Genomic DNA, 11479 nt, shown 5'->3' with positions numbered 1-11479 from the left:
AAAAAAAAAAAAAAAGAAATGAAGTGAAGTGAAGTGAAAGTCAATTTTTTGCTTGGCTTTGCCACTAACTTTTTATGGTTCCCCCCACACAGGAAGAATTGGTTAAATCACTTGAAGTAGCTTTGAAATCTCCCAATATACCACCCGAGATTGTTCAAGTGCTCTTGAATTTAGCCGAGTTTATGGAGCACGATAACAAGTCACTGCCCATCGATATTCGAACCCTTGGTTACTATGCACAACGCTGTCATGCTTATGCAAAAGCATTGCATTACAAGGAAACCGAATTCCATCAAGAGCAGTCTTTTGACGCAATTAAAAGCTTGATGACTATCAATAACTTTTTACAGCAACCTGATGCAGCACTTGGTATCCTTACCTTTGCCCAGGCTGGTCTCAGAAACGAAAACATGGTGTCTTGGTATGAAAAGTTGCACCGTTACCAAGATGCCTTGGACGCGTATGAGCGACAGCAACTAGAGAAGCCGAATGATATGGAAATCACACTAGGTAGAATGCGCTGTCTTCATGCTCTAGGAGAATGGGATCGCCTTTCATCGTTGGCACAAGAAAAATGGGTTCATTCACCCGTGGAGAACCGCAAGAGAATGGCAACGTTTGCAGCTGCCGCCGCTTGGGGTCTCGGCCTATGGGACCAAATGGACGAATACATTGCACTTCTAGTACCAGAAAGCCCAGACAGAGCATTCTTCCGCGCTGTGCTTGCTGTCCATCGCAACCGATTTACCGACGCCGAAAAGTTCATCAATCGTACCAGAGATTTGCTCGATACGGAAATGACGGCTCTGCTGGGAGAAAGTTACAACAGAGCCTATACTACGATTGTTCGAGTTCAGATGTTGGCTGAATTGGAGGAGATGATCACTTATAAGCAATCATCGAGTGATCCGGAGAGACAACTTTCCATTCGAAAGACGTGGATGAAACGCTTGAATGGATGTCAACGTAATGTAGAGGTATGGCAACGCATCTTACGAGTACGCGCCATGGTTGTTTCTCCGCAGGACGACATGGACATGTGGATCAAGTTCGCCAATTTGTGTCGCAAGAGTGGTCGATTGTCTCTATCTGACAAAACCCTCAAGAGTCTCATGGTCATTGACCGTGATCATAATGGTATGACCAGTAACCCACATCCAAAGGTGGTGTATGCTCACTTGAAGCATATGTGGGCATCTGCCTCTCAAGCTAGTAATGAAGATCAGGCCAACCAAATCCGCCACCATACCCTCAATGTCCTTCGTGACTTTACCGTCCAAAAGACACAAGACCTTGGTCTCAATCCTGATGAGATGGCTGTATCGCTTCCCATTGACCCAAGTCGAATTAATGAGGATATTGCTGAGTATACCAACTTGCTTGCACGATGCTATCTCAAACAAGGTGAATGGCAACGGGCCCTCAACGATGACCTTGTTGAAGACACCTTCCCTGATATTTTGAGATCGCTTCTGCTTGCCACTCGATTTGACCAAAACTGGTACAAGGCTTGGCATACCTGGGCATTGGCCAACTTTGAAGTCATCAATCATTATGAATCGATTCATGGAGAAAACATGCCAAATAATGTTGTGGAGCAGCATATTGTGCCTGCCGTCCAAGGATTTTTCTGGTCTATTGCCCTGTCTAAAGAAAACTCGTTGCAGGATACTCTACGACTGTTGACTCTATGGTTCAAATATGCCTACCATCCCGATGTCAGCTCTGCAATCAACGAAGGATTTGATAACATTAGTATTGACATCTGGCTCCAAGTCATTCCTCAACTCATTGCTCGTACACACGCACCTAACCCTAATGTTAGACGACTGATCCACCAACTTCTTACCGAGATTGGCAAAGTGCATCCACAAGCCTTGGTATACTCGCTTACAGTGGCCTCCAAGTCACAGAGCATTTCTCGCAAGCGAGCGACGTTTGCCATTATGGATAGGATGCGCATTCACAGCGCCAAACTTGTGGATCAAGCGTTATTGGTCAGTCAAGAACTTATTCGAGTTGCTATTCTTTGGCATGAAATGTGGCATGAAGGTCTTGAGGAAGCGTCTCGACTCTATTTCGGTGATAGCAACATTGAGGCTATGTTTAGTACTTTGGAACCCTTGCATAACATGTTAGATAGGGGCCCAGAAACGGTACGAGAAGAATCTTTCCACCAAGCGTTTGGGCGCGATCTGAAGGAAGCCCAAGAGTGGTGCAAACGATACAGAGAATCGCAAGATCAGAACAATTTAAATCAAGCATGGGAACTCTATTACCAGGTCTTCCGTCGTATCAGCAAACAGCTGCCACAACTTAACAATTTGGAATTGCAATATATCTCACCCAAGCTTTTGGAGGCACATGATCTCGACTTGTGCATGCCTGGATTTTATCGTGCTGGCGAGCCTATTGTTCGCATTGCCAAGTTCCACACCAACCTGTCTGTCATTGCATCTAAACAACGACCTAGACGACTCACCATCATTGGTAGTGATGGCAAGGATTACACTTATTTGCTCAAGGGTCATGAAGATTTACGACAGGACGAACGTGTGATGCAACTTTTTGGTTTGGTGAATACCTTGTTGTCCAACGACCCAGAAACATTCAAGCGCCATCTCAATATCCAGCGTATGTCTGCCATTCCTCTATCACCCAACTCTGGTCTCATTGGATGGGTTCCCGATACCGACACTTTACATTCGTTGATCAGAGACTACCGTGAAAGCCGAAAAATTCTACTCAACATTGAACATCGACTTATGCTACAGGTACATGTTTAAAAGTCACAACTGAAAATACTGTGAGGTGACACCGGCATATTAACCACTTTGATCATGCAGATGGCACCGGATTATGATAATCTTACATTACTCCAGAAGGTGGAAGTTTTCCAATTTGCATTTGATAAGACCAGTGGTCAGGACTTGTACCGTGTGCTGTGGTTAAAGAGTAGGAATTCAGAAGCATGGTTGGATCGCCGTACCACGTTTACACGTTCTTTGGCTGTTATGTCCATGGTGGGTTATGTCCTTGGTCTTGGTGATAGACATCCTTCCAATCTTATGCTGGATAGAATTACTGGCAAGATAGTGCATATTGACTTTGGTGACTGTTTCGAGGTAAGTCGATATAAGCAAATTGTTGAGTCTCAAGAAGCGAGCGGTGGCTACCTATACTAATGGCATGCATGCACATTTTCCTGTACGTAGGTTGCTATGCATCGCGAAAAATTCCCTGAAAAAATCCCATTCCGTCTGACGAGAATGCTGGTCAAGGCTATGGAAGTCAGCGGTGTGGAAGGCACATTCCGTATAACGTGTCAGCATGTTATGCGGGTATTACGCGATAACAAGGAGAGTTTGATGGCTGTTCTCGAAGCCTTTGTGTACGACCCTCTGTTCAACTGGAGATTGACCCACACTCTTAACCCTAGTCCTAGACAAGGTAAGCAGGATTGGCATATAAAAAAAAAAAAAATGGGCAAGTTTGTCAAGTGGATTAAACGCGCTTCTGTTCTTCCTTTAGCCACCGTTGATAGAAACAGAAGTGTAGATCAACTCCACATGGATGAGATGGAAGGAGAGCACCATGGATTTTCCGTTAGTCGCCGTCAAAGTCGACAAGAAATCGAGGCAGCAGCAAGTGAAGAAGCGGCCGGAGCACCTGAGATTCTCAATACTAGAGCTGTGGATGTCATTCACCGTGTATCCAACAAGCTTAGTGGAAAAGATTTCTTGCCTTCACAGACACTGGATGTCCCAACGCAAGTCGACAGGCTCATACAACAAGCTACTTCTCTGGAGAATTTGTGCCAGTGCTATGTTGGATGGTACGTTGTATTGCTATGTATGTGATGAATCATCCAGTGAGATCCCCTCCCCTGACTTTTTTGTTCTTCCTTTTAGGTGTGCTTTCTGGTAGATGTCAAGTTTCGATACCATGGACCAAAACCCTGTAGTTGCTTTTATCCATGCCCTTCCTTCTTTTTTTTTTTTTTCATTATTATTATTATTTTTGGTTATGGAGCCAATCCCGTTCGTGTATATATAAAATTCAATTTACACACTATACCTTTGCGTGGAATAGCATGGCCGTTGGAAGATCGCGGCCGGCGACATTTGAGTCGATCAGTTAGACGCATTTCACTGAAAGTTTAACCATTCACCATAAAGCTGGTTTTCTGGCACAAATACCAGGTAAATCAGTCTTTATTATTAAGCTGATCTTCCCCGCGCTTAATACAAATCCCGTTCGACTAACTTGTTAAAAATGTTAAGAAGGTGCTGACCAAGGGGGATCATAGTGAGCTTTCTATTGGCTGTGCCATAAATAACCCATCCTTAGGCAAACACCTTGAAGCCACCTGACTCGTCTTGCTGCTCATGGCGTAAAGTGAGGCTTTGAACAGTTTTTGGAAGAACAGCGTTGACAAAGGGAGAGCAACTCCTGCTGAATCGTTTCAATGGAGTGTACACTATTTGGGACAGAAATAGACGTCCTTTCATGGAACCAACACAAACCTCTTGATCGTCTCACCGACCTGAACCCCAGCATTATTTAGGCTATTGGTATCAACATGAACTATAGCAGACATGCGTAATGAAATTTACCTGGGCCAACCCTAAGCCTCACCCGTGAGCTTCGTCATGATCTGTTGCTCGGGACGAATGAAAATAGGTAAACAAAGATTGTGCTGAAGCTGTCGGTTACAAATCAGATCGGCTTCTTAGCTAGAAGAAATAAATTGAGCGAGCGGGAATACAAGCAAGGCTTGGGTAGCAATAGCTTCGCCTCAGATGATTAATGGTGAATGTTGATGTAAGCAAATTTAAAATATACGGTTCTGGCAGGCTTATGAAGAGGCTCGCTTGTACAAAACAACTCTGTAATGTAGCAGCAGCAGGTTAGTCAGCGTCAGGTTTACACTTCACTGGCCTAAAGATGATCCCCCAATGAAGCTACTGGAAATGGATGTCCTTGTAAAATTTTCCCATTTCGAGCTAAACACAGCCACGACCGAATGAAACAGACAAAAGAAAGCAAAGACCGGGCTGGCATGGTGAATGAATGAATGAGCAATGGCATGGCAACCAAGGAGGTAGAATGAAAGAGACCGGCTCCTTCCATCATCCCCTTCCGTTTCCACCTCCTCTCTGTGTTTGCGCGCTCATCTGTCATTTAAGCGGGTTGATTACCGTTGCACACACCAAGCATATCTTTTTATTTATTTTTTCACGTTTATAAAAACCCTTTTCTGCTTTCTCGTTTCTCTTCCTCTTTTCCTTCACTCTTACCTTCTCTTTCACTTTATTATCTTTGAAATAAATGGCCTCCTTACCTTGGGACGCTAGCCAGCACGATCAAACTCTGCAGTGGGCTCAGCAACAGCAAGGTTTAATGCAACCCCACGAACTATCTTCGGTGGGTCTTCAAGCTCCCACTCCAGAAGAAGAACATGCCATGCTGATGGCCGCCGTACAAAATTCGTCGGTTCACTCACCCGTCGGCTCGCTTTACTCCGACTACTCAGACCACGCTCTCGATAACCAATACCATCCAGGTATGCAAAATGCTTGGGACGCCGTCTCATCCGTATCGGGAGACTCGTCGTTCTATCCCAGCCCATCTGCATCCCCCAATCATTACTTGTATTCCCCGGCTTTGTCGGCAGAAATTGACTTTGCTACCCTCAACTTGAATACCGATGTCCCATCTATAAGCAACAATCCTGAATTAGGTGATATGTTGGATACCCCTGTGTTTCCGGACCCACCGTTTCAACTCGGTCAAGCAGCGAGCAATGGGCATCATCACGCACATCATCATCATTCTCACTTGAGAACACCGTCCATTTCCATCGAAGTGGTCGAACCGTCACCTGTCCAAGCCAGTGTCAACAATATGAAGTTATTGGATGACTTGATCGATCAGTCACAAGGCGTGGACGGTATACAAGCGAACTTTGATCAAGGTTATCAAGAATTCCTTCGACAGTACAATCTTCAAGATAAAGTGCCCATGTCGTCACGGGAGCCGTCACCCTCCAACCAGCTACTCAATCCTGCCACCAGTGCCAACCGCAGAAGACGATTATCGGAACCTCCATACATATCACCCAATGAAATGGATTCTTTATCTTTGTCCGTCCCATCTCGAAGGCGAAGTAAATCAGTGAGCAAACACAAGGAGGATGCCAACACCATTTACAAATGTGAACATCCAGGATGTGGAAAGACATTCACTCGACCTTACAACTTGTCATCGCATTCTCGCACTCACACCTCAGAAAGACCCTTTTTATGCCCACACCCTACATGTGACAAGGCGTTTGCACGACAACACGATCGAAACCGACATGCAAAGTTACACTCGGGCATCAAACCCCATGTATGTCCCAACTGTGGAAAGGCATTTGCTAGAACCGATGCTTTGAATAGACATCTTAAAGTTGAAAATGGGTGTGCTGCCGCTATTGAACAACGTCAGAATTTGCAGCCTTCACCACCGCAGCAACTTTCCGATGAGCAATATTTCTCAATACCACCTCAAATGACTATGTCACAACATTTGGACACCCCTCCGCAATTCTTTTTTGATTCCATGTAACTAACGAAATAATGTATCATATCTATATCACCCCACCCATAATCTCGTCTACCTTCGTTTCCTTCTGTTTTTGTATATACAGTATAAGAGAAAACTGCCCCTCCCCTCCCCCGCTTTTTTTTTTTTTTCCGTAGTATTAAACTTGGTTATCTCCCGTTAACGGTCGATGTGGGGGGTTGTGCGAAATATGTGGGGGAAATCATCAAATTCGGGAAGAAATCGTTCGCTTAGGCACGTTAACCCAAATGGCCCCGTCCTGAAAATGGATACATAGGTCCAACGCAGTAGTTTTGGAAAAACCTGTAGGTGCCTTCACACCTCCTTGATTTCCTCACCATCTTCCTTCTTCGTTTCCCTTATTTCTGTATAGGATTACTTTACTATGAGTGATTCACCTAATCTGCTGTCTCCACTTCTTGATGACCCACTCGATATAATCAATTCTCATCAACCACATTCAGAACCAGGTGCTGGGGGCAGCAGCCACAAGCCTAGAAAGGATCCTGGACCGACTCCGCATGATGAAGCAAAATCAAGGCATCCAGAGGACCCAGCAGCCAATGATGAGATTCCTGATACCGCGAGTTCCATGCCAAAGGATGTTCCAAAAACGAACACCAAGGCCCATTCTTCAAAGACAGAGAATCGTGCCCCCAGTGCTAGCACAGCCAGTGTGGCCCCTATTCCAACTACGTCCATCAAGCGGAAGCATCGACCCAAACCCACTACGTCTTTACCTCCAATCACACCGTCGACGTCGTCCGCTTCGTATAGTGAATTAACTAGTAGTAGCGCACTCACCACGCCGCTCATCACCACGACGCATCTCGCCACAGTCACTTCCTTCACTTACGTATCCTCCGCCATAGCTAGCATCTCTCCAACGTTGGTGAATGAAAGTGTGAATGCAAGCAGTGGTGGGTCGCCTGGTGCCAATATCGCCGTCCCCGTCATCATCAGCGTTCTCTCAGGTGTATTCCTGATTGCCATGATCGTGTTTGTAATGAGCAAATTGAAGCAAAAACGGAAAAATCGTGAAACCTGGTCCATGTATAGAGAGGAACCATGGCGAAATCCGTTTAGAGAATCCCTTGATCAATATCATAGTCACTACTAAGGCCAGCCATTAGAACTAGTATAGAAAACCCTACCCTATGTACAAATTTATTGGGACTACGTATACTGTAGAAGAAGAAATTACGAGATGATCTGCTTGCAACTACACAATAAATCGATTTCTTCTTTGAGCGCTGTGCACGTTATTTGGTTCGCCATGAGCAACCTTGTTGATTGCTAAAGGTGAGACATCAGAAGATTCCATCTGATCGTTAGTTAACATGCACCGTTGTTTACAAGGATTCCCTTTCCTAGGGCAGCTGTTGCCTTACCTTGTCTTCTGCTTGCGTCTTGATAAGTTCACCCAGCGCTTCACTGCATGCTTGAACAGATTCTTTCAAGGTATCTACATGTATCGCTGTTAGTATCAACTATAGGGTAGAATGGGTATCATTTCGGAAACTCTTTTACACATACCAAGGTCCTGCCACATTGAATCCTTCGGTGGAACAATGACGGTTGCTTTGTCCATCCTTTCCATATATAGTTCAACAGGGCTCTTGAAAAGAGACAAGGTTTTTGCTACTTGCATTAAGCTATCCTTCTAGAACGGGTGTTGCTCAATGTAAAGTCCATTTCACTTCACCCCACGTTGCAATTATCTCTGTACGCTTACTTGTTTACTTATCAGTCCATCTAACGTGGCGATCTCTGTCGCAACTCTAATCTTGGATTCAGACACATTGAGTTCCTTCTGCCGGCTGGCCAAAAGGGCTTGAGCGCTATCAAGACGCGCCTAGTTGGAAAAAAAAAAAGAAAGATCAACAACACGGTTCAGTTGAAACTTGTTGATCTTTTACCATGGTGCTCACCTCTGCGGCAGCCTGCTGCCGTTCCATCTCCTTAGCCCCGTGAGATGCTTTATACATTGCCTGCAAGTATTGCGCATACACCATGGCCAGACGGTCTTGTTCGTGGTCATTCGACGTAGGATGTCCGTGGAAAGACGGCTGGTCACTGATACGCGAGATGTCGTGCTCGATTTCAGATATAGCGAGTGAATGGTTGCTTTGCTGAAAGCTTCTTTTTTCATGAGCTTCCCTAAACCGGTTTCGTGTTCCAGAAAATTGACTTCTGTCCAGTTCCTTTGCGTACGATCGCTGAGGTGTTACATGGGCAGACATCTCTGTATCAATGGGCTGATCTGACGAAAGGGTTGTATCGATCCTTTGCTTCATAACTTTGATGGACTCTCTTATTTCGTTTATGGACTGTATACGACCGGCATGATTGATGGGTGAGGAGTGCTTTGTGATGGAGCCTGGTGTCTGTCGCCTAGGCTGTAATGCTCGTTCTTCTATTTCTCTGGAAAAGATTCTGGTAGGCCGCATGGGTTGGAACGACAGCGGCTCGACCGTTCTCATCTTTTTCTTTTGCAGATACGGTGCTTTGCTACTTCTATAAGTATATTGGTTCGATTCGCCAGATAGCCGTCGACTGTATAATATAATATAGTTAATAACCGGCCACACAGTGGCAAGGTGGGTAGGACACTGACCTCTCATTCTCAGCTTCTAAACTGACTCGCCGGTCTATGGCAGCAGCTCTTTCTTTCACAGAAGGTGATGAATCCAATGACATGTTCAGAATTTGTAGCTAGCAAGCGAGATCATAACCGGGACCGCAAAACTGGCAAAGGCGCGCGACGTAAAAAAGCGAAGAATTGAAGGACGCGACTGAACACGTGACTTGAATGTTTTTGGTCCTGGAAAAATAATTTGGGTTTTTTTTTATTGTGTGTTTTTGAAATTCCAAGCTGTTGTAGCCCACTCACATTTCCAACATGCTCGCATCAACAGCAGGAAAAACGCACATCCTCACAAAGCTGATTCCGCTGAACATTGGAAGGAAGCAGCTACCTGGTATGTGCACTTTTTTCTTTTGACATGGGAACCCCACCTTCCATACTCAACCTCTCCCGTTGTGGCGACATCAGCTCTTGTACGATTCAATAGTACGCTCCAAGTTCCAGACTTGACGCAAGAGCAGGCAGGTAAACATGCTTCAGACACTGTGCGTCCTATCAAGTTCTACCACACAAAGCTCGCAAAGAACATGCTTTTATTCACCAAGCAGAATATTCCAAACGGCTTGAACACCATGTCAAATATCTTCAAAGAAATGGAAGCAAAAGGTGTGAACTACAACCTTGACACTTGGGTATACAAGTTGCAATTTTACGCCTTAAGAAAAGACAACAGGAGGATGTTGAATACTTTCGACACCATCCTGGAACGCTATACGCCAAGTGTTGATGTCTTTAACATCGTGACCAAGGTGAGTAAAGCAAAGTATCGATTTTCATGATTGGTTTGAGTAGGCTACTGACAGATATGCATTTTTCAGGCGCTGTCCAACCAAGGAAATGTTCTTGAACAATCCACAGTTTTGGAGATTATGAAGGCAAAAGGTATCCAGCCCAACGCCATCACATATTACAACATAATCAAAACCCTGCATGAGTCCAGAAACATTGAGCAAGCACTTGATCTTCATGACAAAGCACTGCTGGAGGGAATGCGACCAAATGCACTTTGCTATGATCACCTAGTCCGACTTTGCGGCGAGTTCGACGAATTAGAGCTTGGGTGGAAAATGTTGCAGGATGCAGATAAGGCTAACTTGCCACTACGACTCGCGCCCGGCATTGCTTTGCCTTTGCTTCGTTCCGCTGCCAAAAACGAGAATGTGAGTCAGTCATGCATGCATGGATTTGAAGATTGTCGTGAATGAGTCAACCAGGGTTGCTAACCTGTTTTTTTTTTTTCTTTTTTTCCTTTCCTTCATCCATTGCAGCTTGAGGTGGTCAATGGTATTTTGGAGATAATTCAACGAAGAAACTTGAGTCTGCCAGATGATGGTACGGCCCTCGCAGTGCTGAACTTCGCTGGAAACATCGGTAACACCGAGCTTGCATCCAACATGATCGACAGTCTGGGTCAACAAGGCTACCAATACCATGAGCAACACTTTGCACCCCTAATTCAAGCCTTTGTCAAGCAAGGCGATATCCAAAAGGCCTTTTCTGTGTTGGAAATCATGCGCAGCTTTTCTATTCCTGCCACCAAACATACTGCCAACCCCATTCTTGAAAGTCTTGACGGTAACCTTGAGCAGATCGATCAGGCCTATTATATACTTGAGCAGATGCAGAAGGAAGGCAAGGAGGTTGACACCATCGCCTTCAACACTGTGTTGGGAGCTTGTGTCAAGGCTAGAGACCTTCACCGGTCAATATCAACTTATCAGGAGGCTGCCAAACTCGGTGTCAAGCCTAACATCGATACTTACAATTACGCCTTGGATGCTTGCTTGTTGGCACGCAACCGACAGATGGGAGACTTGATCTTGACGCACATGAAGGAGGCTAATGTTAGCCCCAACATCGCCACGTATACAAAGTGCATCATGCTGTCATGCACCCAATCCAACTACGAAGACGCCTTCTTGTACTTGGAGGAAATGAAACAATACAACATCATCCCACCTCGTATGTGCTATGAACATCTCGTAAGAAAGCTGGTCAGAGAATCCGACCCTCGTCTCAAGGTCGCTCTGGAAGAGATGGAGACCTTTGGTTTGGAAGTCACTCCTTTCTTGCGAAGTTATATTGCCAACAAGGGCCGTCCGCAATCATCCCACAACAAGCAACCAGCGACAAAATCATAATCGGGTCCCCCCAAGACATCACATCGCCAGTTTGGTCGTTTCTGCTTCAATTGTACAGTATAGATTCTTTTTCTTGAAAAAA

General features: G+C 45.1%; 5 protein-coding genes across 5 annotated transcripts in view; 4 read left to right on the top strand and 1 right to left on the bottom strand.

The window, feature by feature from the left end:
• Positions 1-4319, top strand: part of K450DRAFT_194655 (uncharacterized protein) — an 8785-nt gene extending 4466 nt beyond the window's left edge. Inside the window, exons 10-13 of the mRNA XM_051584484.1 lie at positions 93-2774; positions 2847-3125; positions 3216-3450; positions 3532-4319. Of these exons, the coding sequence (XP_051440096.1) occupies positions 93-2774; positions 2847-3125; positions 3216-3450; positions 3532-3860 (3525 nt within the window). The 3' untranslated portion in view covers positions 3861-4319. The remainder of the gene's footprint in view (positions 1-92; positions 2775-2846; positions 3126-3215; positions 3451-3531) is intronic.
• A 1897-nt stretch (positions 4320-6216) lies between these two features.
• Positions 6217-6447, top strand: K450DRAFT_163758 (uncharacterized protein; the record flags this gene model as incomplete). Its single annotated transcript, XM_051584037.1, has 1 exon — positions 6217-6447. A coding segment is annotated over one exon (231 nt), but the record flags the coding sequence as incomplete, so codon positions are not given.
• Positions 6448-6994: 547 nt separating this feature from the next.
• On the top strand, positions 6995-7729 carry K450DRAFT_303809 (uncharacterized protein; the record flags this gene model as incomplete). Its single annotated transcript, XM_051593806.1, has 1 exon — positions 6995-7729. The coding sequence occupies one exon, from the start codon at positions 6995-6997 to the stop codon at positions 7727-7729; it is 735 nt and encodes a 244-aa protein (XP_051440094.1).
• A 40-nt stretch (positions 7730-7769) lies between these two features.
• On the bottom strand, positions 7770-9346 carry K450DRAFT_263297 (uncharacterized protein). Its single transcript, XM_051592632.1, has 6 exons — positions 9227-9346; positions 8541-9165; positions 8345-8464; positions 8146-8272; positions 8001-8074; positions 7770-7905 (listed from the first exon to the last, which is right to left on the bottom strand). The coding sequence occupies exons 1-6, from the start codon at positions 9307-9309 to the stop codon at positions 7810-7812; spliced, it is 1125 nt and encodes a 374-aa protein (XP_051440093.1). The 5' UTR covers positions 9310-9346; the 3' UTR covers positions 7770-7809.
• Positions 9347-9477: 131 nt separating this feature from the next.
• Positions 9478-11479, top strand: K450DRAFT_284629 (uncharacterized protein). Its single transcript, XM_051593511.1, has 4 exons — positions 9478-9590; positions 9665-10005; positions 10075-10416; positions 10525-11479. Exons 1-4 carry the CDS (start codon positions 9512-9514, stop codon positions 11395-11397), a joined length of 1635 nt encoding a protein of 544 aa, XP_051440092.1. The 5' UTR covers positions 9478-9511; the 3' UTR covers positions 11398-11479.

This window comes from Umbelopsis ramanniana, assembly GCF_025399195.1.
Source record: "Umbelopsis ramanniana AG unplaced genomic scaffold K450scaffold_110, whole genome shotgun sequence".
NCBI lineage: Eukaryota > Fungi > Mucoromycota > Umbelopsidomycetes > Umbelopsidales > Umbelopsidaceae > Umbelopsis > Umbelopsis ramanniana.
The sequence above is the reverse complement of the archived record's forward strand: the minus strand, read 5'-3'. Positions and strand labels throughout refer to the sequence as shown.